The 16345-nt window shown below is 45.0% G+C and overlaps 1 protein-coding gene across 2 annotated transcripts in view; it reads left to right on the top strand.

Moving 5' to 3' along the window:
• The window catches only part of spata17 (spermatogenesis associated 17), a 64362-nt gene extending 55043 nt beyond the window's left edge, over window positions 1-9319 (top strand). Inside the window, exons 10-11 of one of the 2 annotated variants that reach the window (XM_023986232.2) lie at window positions 8015-8107; window positions 8913-9319. In XM_023986232.2, coding sequence (XP_023842000.1) covers window positions 8015-8095 — 81 coding nt within the window. In that variant the 3' untranslated portion in view covers window positions 8096-8107; window positions 8913-9319. Of the gene's footprint in view, window positions 1-8014; window positions 8241-8912 lie in introns of those variants that run through there. The other variant, XM_023986230.2, reaches the window with a different exon arrangement.
• Window positions 9320-16345: the final 7026 nt, after the last annotated feature.

Genomic DNA, 16345 nt, shown 5'->3' with positions numbered 1-16345 from the left:
GAGAGAGAGAGAGAGAGAGAGAGAGAGAAGAGAGAGAGAGACGAGAGAGAGAGAGACAGAGAGAGAGAGAGAGAGAGAGAGAGAGAGAGAAGAGCAGACGACAGAGAGAGACGAGAGAGAGAGAGAGAGAAGAGAGAGAGAGAGAGAGAGAGATCGAGTAGAAGAGAGAGAAGAGATGAGAGAGAGAGAGAGAGGAGAAGAGAGAGAGAGAGAGGAGAGAGAGAGAGAGAGAGAGAGAGAGAGAGAGAGAGAGAGAGAGAAGAGAAGAGAGAGAGAGACGAGAACATGTAGATGCTGGTTTAGTTATAGACATGCAGGAGTGTTGTGGACAGATACACATATGCATACACACACACACACACACACACACACACACACACACACACACTGTCCTATTAAATTAGACAAAGCATGCAACACACACACACACATATGAAGCAAGTGTAATGCACGTACACACGCAGACGTACACACTTCTGAAACACTCAAAAGAGAAAAGAACATACAATCCATGTCACAATTAAACAAAAAACAAACCATGTTCATGTATTTGCTGCGTTGCTTGCGTATTCGTTTCTCTTTTAAAGCACTCATTAATTTGTTCAGTAATTTCCTGTGTCATAAGGACACAAGATGAGAGTGTTGCTATCATTGTGGCATCCTATTATTTCCCACTTTTTACACACACACACACACTGACACACGGCACTAGCAATCGCAAACACTTACAGCTGCAAATGACCATTGTGTCACATGCTAAAAGGTGTGTTGACGAATGAGGCCGCTAACCCTGGCTGAGAGAGCCCAGCGTTGGGATTAGATGGAGACGGCTGATCACATCGCCTCCGCTGCCGCCTGCTTTGCATGGGAATTGTGCATATTTAATCTGTGTATTGCGGACGGGCGGGTAGACAGGCATGTTGCGCCCAGACCAAGCCGTCTCTCTGTTTCTCATTACAGCGCTAACTGTCTGTCTGTGGATCTGTCCCTAATAATGCCCCAGCAACCAGCCACACATCACGGAGGGTACACTCTTAGAAAATAGGTTTCCGAAAGGGTTATTCGTCTGTCCCCATAGGAGAATACTTTTTTGGTTCCAGGTAGAACCCTCTGTGTGAAGGGGTCTACAGTACATGGAACTCAAAAGGGTTCTACGTGGAACCAACATGGTTCTACCTGGAACCAAAAATTGTTATTCAAAGAGTTCTCTTATGGGGACAGCCTGAAGAGCCCTTTTAGGTTCTAGATAGAACCTTTTGCTCTAAGAGCGTAGCTTTAGCTTCAGTAGACCAGTAAAGCACGTTTGTCGATATTGAGATAAGCTGGGATGCTCGCATTGGAAAACACAGTGTTAATCTAGCCCACATAGCTAACATAAAGAGTGGTCTGATTTTGTGGAGGAATTAGGTTTGTCAAAGAATTAACCAGTGATATCTTTATTAAAACATCAGTACCATATTTCATGTGGCGATATGGGCGAACAGGCTTTACAATGAGGGAATAGGCTTAATGTGACTGGGTTTTTTATTTGCAATGTGTTTGTAGACGTGCGTCTTGGTCTGAGATGGTAACTTAAGTTTAGTATTCTGTTTCAGTCTGCTCATTAATGTGATCGCGTGTCAGTGAACACAACTCTATCAATCCTATCCCTCTCTCTTCCTCCCTCTCTCATCTCGTTCTTATCCGTCTTACACTTCTGTTGGGGGGGGGATTACAATTAATGTTCTTTTTATTTCCGCCCTTCTTCGCCTTCTCATCTTTCTTCTTCTTCCTCTCTCTTCTTCTTCCTCTCTCTTGTTCTTCCTTCACTTCTTCAGAGGACTTTTTCTCATGCATCTCATATATTACGGAATACCAAACAAAAAAAACAAGTGGGTGTGTTTATTTATTTTTTTACGGAGGCCCCTCGCTGTGCGTGTAATTTCTTGTTTGTGTGGCGCTCCGTCGTGTCGCTCCTCGTCTCGCTCGGCCCCCTGCGAAACCCTCTGGTGTGGACGAGAGAGAGGGAGAGGGAAAAAAAGAGAGCGAAAAATACAGGAGGATAACAAAGGCAGCTCGGATTTCACAAACGCATATTTCATCAATCATGTGAATACGTGTGAGTGATTATGCATAGCCGTGGCAGGGTTAGGCCTGATTACCATGCACCATAAAGGCTGCTTTCTTATCTCATACACACTGATTAGTTTCTGTCTGCCAGATAGGCCCTCTACCCTCCTCTACACACACACACACACACACACACACACACACACAACACACCACACCAACACACACAACAACACAACCACACACACACACACACACACACACACACACTTGCTAAAGCCAGTGAAATAGACTCATTTCCCTGAAATGACGTCCCACTCTCCCAGCCTCGGATTAGATAGATGTAGATCCAGGTAAAGGCCTAATTCAGGTTTAGATAATCAGGGACTAGGAGATGAGATATAGATTAACCTTGGATTACAGCCCTCTGAACTACACACTCTGAGAACTTTGTTAAATGAGCCTTAGCTATATCCAAGGCAGGATTAACACGTGTCCATGATAACCAAATTTAATAATTTACCGCAAGAGCAACCTTAATCAGGAGCTGGTTGGTTTTGGTAGAATGACCTGTATTTTAGTCATATACACTGTACACATTTGATGGCCACATAGGAACCATTGTCATGCACTGAACTGAACTTGATCTGTTTTCCCGTCCAGACGTTCATTTTGTTTTAAGGCCTCTCAACATTCTGTGGTCGATCCGAGTGGTGTGTTGTGTCACTGCTTAAAGGAGAAATGTTCCGAGAACGCCCCATGCGTTATACTCAAAAGAATGTGTCGTCTTTTCTGTATTGTGTCACGTTGGTCTCACAGTGTCCTGGACATGCTTGGCAATCAGACAGAGAGAGAGAGAGAGAGAGAGAAAGAGAGAGATGTAAAGGGAAAGGGAGAGAGAAGAGAGGGATGAAGAGCGAGAGGTTGAGGCAGAATTAGCCATGTATGAAAGGCCTCAGTTCCAGCCTCAACCAGGAAATTAGAAATTACTCTGTCAACTCTCTCTCTCTCTCACTCTCTCTGTCTCTCTCTCTCTCTCTCCCCCCTTCTCTCTCTCTCCCCCTCTCTCTCTCTCTGAGTGGTTGAAGTAAAGTAACTCATTTTGGCTGGGCCGGGGCTGGTGTCAGGGTGTCTGAATGCTAGAAGTGTGTGGGACGCATTAGGACTTGACAGGGCCCTTCGTGAAATAAGTGAAATTAATGGAGCTCTTTTCATGTTGGACAAGGCCGCGGCACCCCTTTCACGCCGCTTACAGTCACCGAAAGTCAATAGTTTTTTATTACTCCTCGGTCGACCTACATTCCACACTACAAGTGCTAGACCCACTAATTGGTTTCAGTTTGTGGAAAGGGAGAGAGAGAAAAAAAACTTCAACCCAAAGAACACTGAAGCAAATAAATCAATCTCATATTTTTTCCCCTGTCTTTTTTCATTGAGTTGGAGGGAGAGAGGAGGGGGAGCGAGCTAGGGAGGGATAGAGTGAAAGAGAGGATAAATGCTTGGTTAGAGCACTGGTCCCGTGAGGTAACAATATCTCGGGTGTTAATGGAGGGGTCTGGTTAAAGTGCTCTGGACTGATGAGGTGACCTAAACCTATGGGGTTTCCATTCCAGTACGTCAGAGCTTTACCTCAGGCTCACGCGAATGTAAAGTCCTTTGAAAAACAATAAATAATCATTATTCATAATTTCAAAATATGTTGTTACCATGGTATTAGCATTTAGCCCTCATTAGGCTACACCACCTATCCTATGCCAAACCAAAACAACACAGAGACATACAGGCAGTGAATGACAAGATGACTGAAATTCGGTCACTTGAAGAGTTGAATCGAAATCCAATTCAGGATAACTGTCATTCATTTTCAATGAATATTTAAGTGTTTTATCCTTGAATTGAGGATGACCCCAACCCAGAATAGGACAATGCAAGTTAAAGCCGTATACTAAAGCCTTTTGTAGTAGTGATTTATCAGCCGTGCTGTGTTCCAGTGTGCGGTCAGTTCTTCTGCTGGACAGACAGACATACAGTGTCAAGCTAAACTAAACTGAAGTGACAGTGGTTAGCCTCTTCAAGAAATGCCACCACAGCCACAAATTGATATGACACTTTGACCCCCTCCCCCTATGTTTGTGTTGCGTTCCAGGAGCGTTGCTCTGTCTCTCTTCCTGCTTTCACAGCTCTGGTGGCTGTGTGTGCGTGTGCGTGAGGGATCGGTGTACCCGGGTGCAAAGGAAGCTGTCACACGAAGCTCCAGTCATGGTCCTCTCTGCCTTGTGCCTCAGCCTGACAAGTCCCTGCCTACTACCCACTGGTTACCACACCACAGAGAGATGGGGCCACGCACACGCACTGACACACACTCTCCACCGACACACACACATCCGCATGGCACATGTCTCCACACACACTGACATGCCGTATACTGCACTCCATCCACACGCACATTAAGCACATTAACTCACCATAGTGACACCAACATGGCCACTTTGGTCAGCTTCACACATCACAAGTAGCGGGAACAAAATCCACTTAGTAATCTAGTGATTGACCTTTCAGAGCCCTAAGTTAGTCAAAGATCACATCATGCTACCAGCCAAGACTTGGATGGGTTTCTGATCTCTAAGGGATTTTGACTGAGAGATCTGTCTTAGATGTTTTAACTGTATGATCAGTTTGCAGAGGATATATGTATTTGGTGGTGACAGCATGCGCGCGTGTGTGTTGGTGTGTGTGCGCACTGCTCTTCCGTCGTTAGTGTCAGTGTGCGGAGGGGGGCTCCTGTTTACAAGGACAGGCTTGTCCCCGCCCCCCAGGCGTCGGTCGGCATGGCGATGATTGTCATGGCGATGGAGTGTGAGTGACAGGGCGATCACATGTTTACCCCGAGAGCAGGAAGTACACAGCGCCCCAGTCTCTGACATTAGTTTGTCCTTCCTCAACTTCTACTAACTACATATAGAAATAAATAACTAAACCCCTTCCCTCCCTCCCTCCCTCTCCCTCCCTCCCTCTCCCTCCCTCTCTCCCTCCTTCCCTTAGCGGCCAGCTCTAATTCCGAGGCGCCACTTTGTTCTGGGTTGTGGCCGCTGCCGTGCTGCAAAGGTTGCTGGGTAATCACAGGGCCTGGACGAGGGGGTCAGAGTTCACACCAGGTCACTCTCTGGTGTGTGTGTATGTGTGTGGAGGCGGGGGAAGGCATGGACATCAGACCACACACACACAAATGCACACACGCAGTCACTACACAGGAACTCACATACACATACATATATATATTTATATATATATACCTACACACACTCTCACAGTCACCTACAGACACGTACAACTACACATACACACACTTACCTGGCGGTGTGGCGTTCCCTAGCATGTAGGCCAGTTATAAAGTGGGCTCAGGCCCAGCTATAAATACCCCGGCAGCCTTTTCTGCAGCGCAGCAGAAAAGGAGGTCAGGGTTTGAGCGGAGACTCTGCATTCATCATTAGCGGGCTGCCGCTGCCGGTAATTCGCCCGTTACAGCCGTGATTAAGGGCCCGGTTAGTTTCAGCAGCCGCTCCACTCTGCTACCGTTCCTCACCGACCATAGCGCCATCGACCGCCAGAGGTTACGGCCATGTTACGGTTCTGCTCCTACAGGAACACGCGGTCGCATGGTCAGAGAGATGTAGAGAGCGAGAGACAGATTGTATCTGTGTGTGTGTGTGTGTGTGTGTGTGTGTGTGTGTGTGTGTGTGTGTGTGTGTGTGTGTGTGTGTGTGTGCTGTCTCTTATACACATCTAGATGTGTATAAGAGACAGGTCAGAGAGATGTAGAGAGCGAGAGACAGATTGTATCTGTGTGTGTGTGTGTGTGTGTGTGTGTGTGTGTGTGTGTGTTCTCTTATACACATCTAGATGTGTATAAGAGACAGCTGTATAATACTGTGTGTTTTCTTGAATTTGTTTTGGACCTGGGGACTGTGAAAAGACCCCTGGTGGCAGGTCTGGTGGGGTAAGTGTGTGTGTCAGTGCCCTGTGTAAGTTGACTATGCAATCAATTTGGAATTTCCAACAGGTTAATGTTTCTTAAGAAAACAAGAAGCTCTTAGCCAAGAGAGACTGGCATGCATACTATTGATATCAGTCCTCTGATTACAATGAAGAGCAAGACGTGCCGCTCTGTCCTGGGCCAGCTGCAGCTTAAATAGGTCCTTTGCAGCACTTGACCACATGACTGGACAATAATCAAGATAAGACTAAACTAGAGTCTGCAGGACTTGCTTTCTGGAGTGTGGTGTCAAAAAAGCAGAGCATCTCTTTATTACGGACAGACCTCTCCCCATCTTTACAACCATTGCATCTATATGTTTTGACTATGACAGTTTACAATCTAAGGTAACATCAAGTAATTTAGTCTCCTCAACTTGTTCAACAGCCACACCATTCATTACCAGATTCAGCTGAGGACTAGAACTTAGAGAATGATTTGTATCAAATGCATCGGTCTTAGTTTTAGAGATGTTCAGGACCAGTTTAGTACTGGCCACCCATTCTAAAACTGACTGCAACTCTGTGATTGGGGCTGCAGTGATTTCATTAGCTGTGGTTGCTGACACGTATATGGTTGAATCATCAGCATACATGGACACACAGGCTGATACATAACAGTACAGCTCTCACAATCTTCGTATTATCAATTTATTTCAACCAGTCATCAGTCAATTGTCTCAGTGCAGTACATGTTGAATACCCTTCTCTGAAAGTCTGTTGTTCATTTCTTTATCGATAAATACCATTGTACTTGAATGACTTTGGCTTCCCTCCAGGCCTGAGGGCAAATACTTTCTTTACATTAAAAACCGAAGTATGTCAGATTTCCAGTCATTCCAGTTCATGTTACACCCCTTGGTCTTCAAGAACAGAACTTGTACATTTGGAAGTATAGATTATCCAAATTGTTTTGGGTTTTACGTATGTTCTAGATAGCACCTTTTTTCCCGAAAAGTGTACCCGAAAAGTTTCCCGAAAAGTGTACCGAAAAGTGTCCTATGAGAAGAATGCATGTCATATGCTGCGTTTACAATAGGCCTACTGTTTACCTCTTTGTTTGGTGACACTTTGATGTCTCGATAAGCTGTTGAAGTCTTGCAAAAGTGTGCGAGTTTGAGCATGTGTCCGTTAGGCCTCTGGACATTTTTTCTTTTATCAGCACGAATGAGATTGAGCAACCAAAGCCCCCACTCGTGGCCGTCTTAAATGAAACTTGTTGTTGACATTATGGAGGACAACACCACTGAGGAGCTTAGAAGAGAGGAACTCCCTCAAACGTTTGTTCCGTAGGCTGGGATCCGTACTATGCAACTGTTGCAAGAGCGCATTTTTCGTCGAAGTAATCGTCGAAGTAATCTTCTAGTTTTTCAAAAGTATTTGTAATCTGATTACAACATTTGTGCTGGTAACGTAACAGATTCTAGTTATGGTTTTTTTTGTAATCTGTTACATGTCACGGATTCCATGGAGTCCGTTACTCCCCAACCCTGTATGTGTGTGTGCGTGAAGTTATTTTCCTGAGTCTGTGTGTGTGTGTGTGTGTGTGTAGTTATTGTGTTCTGTGTTGGGTTGTTGGGGTGTTGTAGCAGTACGTCCGTGCCCTCTGTGAGAGGCTTGGGGGGCCGATGACAGACCTGTCACAATCACTCATGAAAAGAGCAGTCACTGCCGAAGACACACACACACACACACAGGAACACACACTGGCTTTATGAGGAGAACATGCTGTATGCGGACTTAATGCTTCATTGAATATGTTTCTGAATAATGACAGATTTATGTTATGTCCCACTTTGAAATCTCTCATAGCTACTCCTCGATGACGACAGCTAAAACCGGAAGTGAGTGACTTTGTGTGTTTCCTCTCTCTCCTTCTCTCTCTCCTTCTCTGTCTCTCCTTCTCTCTCCATCTCTCTCTCTCTCTCTCCAGCCATTCAAGACAGTCTTCACCACTTGTCATGTGTTTGATAAATTTGGACGCCTCTACTCCAACGCTGGGAAGATTGTATGAAACTATCGTTCAGTAAGAAAATTCAACTCTACATTATATTGTATTGGTAACTGTATTCCTTTTGTATCCCTTTTCGTTTGTGTGTCTTACTGTATATGGACGGAAATTCACAAAATTCATTAAATTCACGATCACAAGAAATGTACCATAATGTTATGATGAGCATTTTCTTCAACCTCTGTTCCAGTTCAACTTAACCTAATGATAGTGTTTCATAATGCCATGCATTTTATACAGTAGCAATGTAATCACACACACACACACACACACCTCTCTCTTCCAAGAAACGCCTCATTCTGTCAACCGCCAACACCGCCAAACACACACAGCACACGAGCACATAAAGCCGACTACCTGATCCCTCTGCTCATTTTTCCCGTCCTGGAATCAGGCTAATGCGGACGTTTTTCCACAGAGCGGGGCCACACTTGGCGGCCCAAAATAAATGTGCTTTAATTTGAGAGAGTGGAGCAACTCATCTGCCTATAGCTTCCTGATTTCATTTCCACACCTCATACTGAGTGCTTTGTTCTGTCTGGGCGGGTGTGTGTTGTCTGGTGATGAGTCCAGGGCAGCAGTGTGTAATCTGGAGATTCAGTAGAGGGATTGTTGTGCTCTGGCCTAGTCCATCACTTCCCAATAACTCAACCTGTGCTGACTGTGTGTGTGTGTGTGTGTGTGTGTGTGTGTGTGTGTGTGTGTGTGTGTGTGTGTGTGTGTGTGTGTGTGTGGTGTGGTGTGTGTGTGTGTGTGTGTGTGTGTGTGTGGTGTGTGTGTGTGTGTGTGCTGTGAGCGTGCTGCGCTTCCTATTTGCCAGGTCTGGCAGCTGTTACTGACAGCTCGATGGAGACCAGAGGAGGGCATGGAAATGACCCAGGCTGACAATGATCTCCCCCCCCTCCTCCTCCTCCTCACCCTCCCCGCCCTGCCCTTTACCCTCCTCGACCCAGCCTGATCACCGAAAATAGCCTTGCATTCCGGAAGTTTGAAAAGATCCTGAGATCCCCACTACCTCTGCACTCACAGAACAATAATAAAGACATTTACCCAGCACCGGGCGTGAACTGGTGACGCTCGGAGCCAAGGCCTGCTGCTCAGACCGCTGCGATGGCGGCAACACTCGAGTAATCCGTGAGAATAATTGATGATACTCGATGGTAAGAGCGAGTCATTTTCAATGATTTCGTTTTAAGGGTTCCTCAAACCATAGCCCTAACCTTAACCACACTGAAACGATGCCTAAACTCTTAACCTTTGAGTAGTTTCTGTTATAAACCTGTAACCACACGAAATTAAAGGAGTCCAAAAATAGACGTTCATCCATAATACGGAAACTACGAGATCGTGTTGCCTCACCCCGTCTCAGCCTGACAACGATGTCTCAACTCCTCACCCGCTTTACCCCTCCCCTTCTCAACCCCTCTCTCGCTCCACAATCAACAGATTATTAACAGACCACAAACCACTTACCACTTAAAGATGATCTTACACACAACAAATGACTAACATATTGCATGAATTGGATTCATAACATACCGTACGGATTGCACAACAACAACAAGAAGGGATGACGTAGTACAGCATTGGATGACGTAGTACACTAAAAACGGGGACCCGTTTTGGCTCGTGAGCACCACTTTTAAAACTACCGGCTGAAATGACACAAAAGTTCTGGAGCGTCACTTTAACAAACACTTTAGAAACTGAATGTGTCCGACAGGTGAGCTTGAGACAGGCAGGTGGGGTGGTGGGCAGGAAGGGTGTGTGCATGTGTGTGGACTGGAAGGTCAGGTGTGTCAGGAACGTGTGTGTGTGTGTGTCTCTGACGTTCTCCTGCTGTGAGGCTGCAGTGTGCTGAGACAGCCCGTCACTCCCCTGTCACACCCCTGACCCCGTATCCCTACACCCCCTCCCTGACACACACACACAGAAAATAGACCCCCCCCCCAACCATCGTGCTTGGACTACAATCCACATATAAAGACACACACACACACACACACACACACACACACACACACACACACACACACACACACACACACACACACACACACACCAACACACACATTCACATTCCCTGACACACTGACACACACTCAGTCAAATCTCATCTTGATATCAAAGCACCAATGACCTGTACATTTATCTTAACCCAGGTGGACATGTTTTTCAGTGAGTGTATTTGAGATTTGTATATGTAACACTGTATGTATTTGACCCAGGTCTGGTTTATAAAGCAGCTAATGGATGGGTGTTGATCAGACAGCATTCAGGGCCCAGCATCTCAGTCTCCATAGAAAGCACTTAGCATGTTTGTGTGGAGCAATGTGAATGACTTTGGACCGTTTTTAAAAGTCTCTCTCTCCTCTCTCTATCTTCTCCTCCCTCCCTCTCGCTCTCGCTCTCTCTCTCTCCCCTCCCTCTCTCTTCTCCTTCCCTTCTTCTCTCCCCCAAGTCCCTCCCAGTCCCTTGGGTCTGTGGTAGACTGTGAGGGGAGAGATGGAGCGTTTTGTAATGGTCTCTTAATGGACGTGTAGACAGAAACATTAGGGTGGGTAGTACCAGGCAGCGGGCACAGACGAGCTGGCTGCCAGATGCCAGACCAGATGTGGGTGAGCTGAGGATCACTCACGCTCTCGTTTGTAATTACATTTCTCATGCAGATACAGCCCAGGCGTCGCGATGCTCTCGCTCTCTCTCTTTCTCTCTCTCTCTCGTTCTTCTCTCCTCTCTTCTCTCTTCCTACTTCTCTTCTCGTCTTTCTCTTCTTCTCTCTCTCTTTCTCTCTTCTCTCTCTCTTTTTCCCTGTCTCTCATCCTCTCGCTTCCCTCTGTCCTGCTTTCTCTCTGTTCCCTCTGTTTCTGTGTCATTTCCTCTCCCTTTTCCTCTGTTCCTTTTCTTCGTTTTAGTATCACTGATTAATATGAGCCGAATAATAGGGTTCTACTACATAGCTTTCACAGATCCAGTCATCTCATAGAGAATCAGAGATCAGTTTCAAGGAAAATATGGTTGGAAGTATTTAGGTCTCATGTATGTTAAAGGTTTCCAGTTGGAGAGCGCCATTTCTCATTGTTCCATTGTGTCTCTGAGGAGGCACAGCAAAGGCTTTCAATGCGCAAATTATGATAATGCCTTTGTTGTGGTGTGTGTGTGTGTGGTGTGTGTGTGTTGTGGTGTGTGTGTGTGTGTGTGTGTGTGTGTGTGTGTGTGTGTGTGTGTGTGTGTGTGTGTGTGTGTGTGTGTGTGTGTGTGGTGTGTGTGTGTGTGTGTGTGTGTGTGTGTGTGTCTGTGTGTCTGTGTGTTGTGTGTTCTCACAGTCATTGTCTCAGACAGGAAAGGTCCCTTTGTCTCCCTCTGATCAGAAGTCCAGAACTGTTTGTGTTCACAATCACACACACACACACACACCTCTTCAAGGTGAATCAGCGATGATGGGGGCTGATCAGTGCGGTTAGGGGTATTGGCAGGTGATTGTTGTGAGAGGTGATGAGTACGGAGGCAGGTGTCTGTCTCTGTAGCTGCTGTATTGACAGCTGTCCCGGCCTGCCGATTGTGCTGTGGGTTGACTGGCAGCACACTATTGATGGACAGGATATGCTGACGTTCCTTTACAATGAACTATAACCTCCACACAACGTCTGACCAACTCTCAAGGTCCTGAAGCACAATGTCCTGCCTCACATTGGTTTGCAGTGGTGAGATACACAGACTCACTTCTGATCTTGGCAACAGTCTCATATTTCTCCCCTCTGATCATGTAGTGCAATAGCAGCGATCCAGGAGCTAAGTGAAAAACCATCCTGGCTCGCTGCACTTGTTTTTGTAGTCTCGTATTGTCCAGGGCCAGTGGAGTTGAGTTAAACAGAGACCGACAGTAGCTCTCAGCTAGCACTCTGCCTCCCAGACACACATACGCGCGTATACAACACACACACACGCACACGCACACACACATTATGCGTTGGCGCAGGACATGCAATTGAAATGGTATAAAATACCTCTGTGAGAGAAGAGGGTGAAGAAAGGACCTAAAAAGTCTAAATCACTTTCTTTCTTTTTTTTGCTTTCGTGTTTTATCAGTGTTTGATTTCTTGTGCGAGCAGCATTTTCCAACTCTCTCTTCCCTCTGACCTTCCCCTCGATCACACACACAGACACACACCCCGTCACACGCAACCTAAGTCTGTGTCTTGCAGCACCTCAGGAAACTTGGGGCTAATTTCATTATTTGGGGGGGAGAGGAATGCAAATGAGCGCAGACAGCTGGTGTAGACCTGGTAGCAGGGAGTGATGGAAGGCCTGGGGGCTGGCGCCACACACACACGTAGAGTCACACACACACGGCTCATCAGTGGCCCCTATCAGACAGACACCGCTGGGTAGGCAAGGCAGGGGTTAGTGGGGGCTCCAACGGAGGACCAGATGGTATGTGTGTGTGTGTGTGAGAGAGAGAGAGAGAGAGAGAGACAGAGAGAGAGAGAGAGAGAGATGGGTTTGTGGCTCATTCTGTTAATGTACTGGTCTCTGTAGTGACCACCTGGGCAGCTTGGATGTGGCTAGGTGGCTAAGTAACTATTCTCAGAATTCACACACATATAAACCATGTCCGTATGGCGGGGCAGCTCACTTGCAGACAGGCATGGTTCATACACGGGGGGGGGGCATCGGCCCTCCCGTCAATCACATACTGGTCGCCGTGACTACTGCCTTCTGCTCTGTCGCGCCGCGCCATTGGTCATCATGTGGGTTGTCGTGGCGCTGTGCTATCTGCTGTGTGATTGGTGCACGGGCCGTGGTAGCACGTGTGCCTGTCTCGTCTCACTCTATAGGGGATAGCACTGTGGTGTTTTTGCTAAATTACAGTCATCATTAGGAGACAGCAAGTGGTTTCATTCTAACTCTATCTACTCACAAAGGCCCCTTTCACACTCAAGTTGTACAACCGATGTACAACGCATTTGGCTCAATGGTCGTGATTCACAGAGTTTTTCTGCAGAAAAGTTATTACACAAGCATTGTGGAGATTCCGCCCAATGGTTGTGTAAACAGTTTTGTGCTGACAAACTCTCCATTGTATCATTAAAATGTAATTTATATCATAATCATTGTGCCAAATATGTTGTAGATCAGTTTGTACAGCCTGGGGGCCCATACTGTATATCTGTGTGGTTTTTATTCTATGGTTTGGTATTGCATTCAGTGTCCCAGTCAGCTCTGTAGCAGTGCAGTCAGACATACACTACCGTTCAAAAGTTTGGGGTCACTTAGAAATGTCCTTGTTTTTGAAAGAAAAGCACATTTTTTGTCCATTAAAATAACATCAAATTGATCAGAAATACAGTGTTGACATTGTTAATGTTGTAAATGACTATTGTAGTTGGAAACGGCAGATGTTTTCTGGAATATCTACATAGGCGTACAGAGGCCCATTATCAGCAACCATCACTCCTGTGTTCCAATGGCACGTTGTGTTAGCTAATCCAAGTTTATCATTTTAAAAGGCTAATTGATCATTAGAAAACCCTTTTGCAATTATGTTAGCACAGCTGAAAACTGTGCTGATTACAAAAGCAATAAAACTGGCCTTCTTTAGACTATTTGAGTATCTGGAGCATCAGCATTTGTGGGTTTGATTACAGGCTCAAAATGGCTAGAAACAAATAACTTTCTTCTGAAACTCGTCAGTCTATTCTTGTTCTGGCAGCTTCATTAAATAGTACCCGCAAAACACCAGTTTCAACGTCAACAGAGTTGCAAAGAAAAAGCCATATCTCAGACTGGCCAATAAAAATATAATATTAAGTCCATTTCCTAACTCTACCTCTACGTGTCCACCATGCTCAGGGCTTGGTTCTAATCATATTGTAGCCCAGCCACTGACTACTGCACAAGTTATTATCCACACAATATCGTCCTCTGCAATCACACACTCCCACGCACCCACACATGCACGCACGCACGCTCACACACACACACACACACACACACACACACACACACACACACACACCCTAGCCTTCTGAAAACAGCAGCACTCACACAGTAATCCTGTTAGCTCTAACTCTTATGGAATACGAAGGGATTTTATTTTTTATAATTCTAATTCATTGAACCATAACCCTTTCAAATTGAGTAAATAACTAAATATTAAGAAGGTGTCCTTAATGTTTTGTACACTCATTGTAAGTGCCTATTTGTAACTCTTACGGAATTCGAAGGGAATTATTATTTTTTATCATTCTAAATCATTGCACCATAACCCTTTCAAATTGAGTAAATAACTGTATTAAGTAACTTTGTATTTCGCTATTCTTAGCATTTCGATGTTCTGAGTATACAGATCTACTGTATAGAAGTGTGACATGGGTTGGTTCGTAGATTCCCTTCTTTAGGTCAGTTAGTATCACCGCTTTATTTTAAGAATGTGAAATGTCCGAATAATAGTAGAGAGAATGATTTATTTCAGCTTTTATTTCTTTCGTCACATTCCCAGTGGGTCAGACGTTTACATACACTCAATTAATATTTGGTAGCATTGCCTTTAAATTGTTTAACTTGGGTCAAACGTTTCGGGTAGCCTTCCACAAGCTTCCCACAATAAGTTGGGTGAATTTTGGCCCATTCCTCCTGACAGAGCTGGTGTAACTGAGTCAGGTTTTAAGGCCTCCTTGCTCGCACACGCTTTTTCAGTTCTGCCCACACATAGCTTGGAAGTATGCTTGGGTCATTGTCCATTTGGAAGACCATTTGTGACCAAGCTTTAAACTTCCTGATGATGTCTTGAGATGTTCTTTCAATATATCCACATAATTTTCCTCCTCATGATGCCATCTATTTTGTGAAGTCACCATCCTCCTGCAGACAAAGCACCCCACAACATGATGCTGCCACCCTGTGCTTCACGGTTGGATGGTGTTCTTCGGCTTGCAAGCCTCCCATTTTTCCTCCAAACATAACAATGGTCATTATGGCAACAGTTTCTATTTTTGTTATCAGACCAGAGGACATTTTCCCAAAAGTAACAATCTTTGTCCCTATGTGCAGTTGCAAACCGAGTCTGGCTTTTTTTATGGCGTTTTGGAGCAGTGGCTTCTTCCTTGCTGAGCGGCCTTCAGTTATGTCGATATACGTTTTACTGTGGATATAGATCTTTTGTACCTGTTTCCTCCAGTATCTTCACAAATTCCTTTGCTTTGTTCTGGATTGATTTGCACTTTTCGCACCAAAGTACGTTCATCTCTAGGAGCAGAACGCGTCTCCTTCCTGAGCGGTATGCGGCTGCGTGGTCCCAGGTGTTTATACTTGTGTTACTATTGTTTGTACAGATGAACGTGGTACCTTCAGGCATTTGGAAATTCCCAAGGATGAACCAGACTTGTGGGGTCTCCAATTTGTTTTCTGAGGTCTTGGCTGGTTTCTTTTGATTTTCCCATGATGTCAAGCAAAGAGGCATAGTTTGAAGGTAGGCTTGAAATACATCACAGGTACACCTCCAATTGACTCAAATTATGTCAATTAGCCTATCAGAAGCTTCTAAAGCCATTTTCTGGATTTTCCAAGCGTTTAAAGCACAGTCAACTCAGTGTATGTAAATTAATGACCCACTGGAATTGTGATAAATTGAATTATAAGTGAAATAATCTGTCTGTAAACAATTGGTTGAAAAATTACTTGTGTCATTCACAAAGTAGATGTCTAACCGACTTGCCAAATATAGTTGTTAAAAGAAATTTGTGGATGGTTTGAAAATCTAGTTTTAATGACTCCAACCTAAGTGTATGTAAACCTCCGACTTCAACTATATCTCTATGAGTTGGTTTATAGATCTATCTGTATTTGTTGGTTGGTTCAAAGATCTATCTCTATGGGTTGGTTCATAGATCTATCGCTAAGGGTTGTTTCATAGATCCATCTGTATGGGTTGATTCGGAGATCCATCTGTATGGGTTGGTTCGGTAGATCTATCTCTAAGGGTTGGTTTGTAGATCTATCTCTATGGGTTGGTTCAGAGATGTATGTCTAAGGGTTGGTTCAGAGATCTATCTCTATGGGTTGGTTCAGAGATCTATCTCTATGGTTGGTTCATAATCTATCGCTAAGGTTGGTTCATAGATCCATCTGTATGGGTTGATTCGGAGATCCATCTTATGGGTTGGTTCGTAGATCTACTCTAAGGGTTTGGTTTGTAGATCTATCTCTATGGGTTGGTTCAAGATGTATGTCTAAGGGTTGGTTCAGAGAGCT

Source organism: Salvelinus sp. IW2-2015, linkage group LG4q.2 (assembly GCF_002910315.2).
Source record: "Salvelinus sp. IW2-2015 linkage group LG4q.2, ASM291031v2, whole genome shotgun sequence".
Lineage (NCBI taxonomy): Eukaryota > Metazoa > Chordata > Actinopteri > Salmoniformes > Salmonidae > Salvelinus > Salvelinus sp. IW2-2015.
This window is presented reverse-complemented; position numbering and strand designations above follow the sequence as displayed.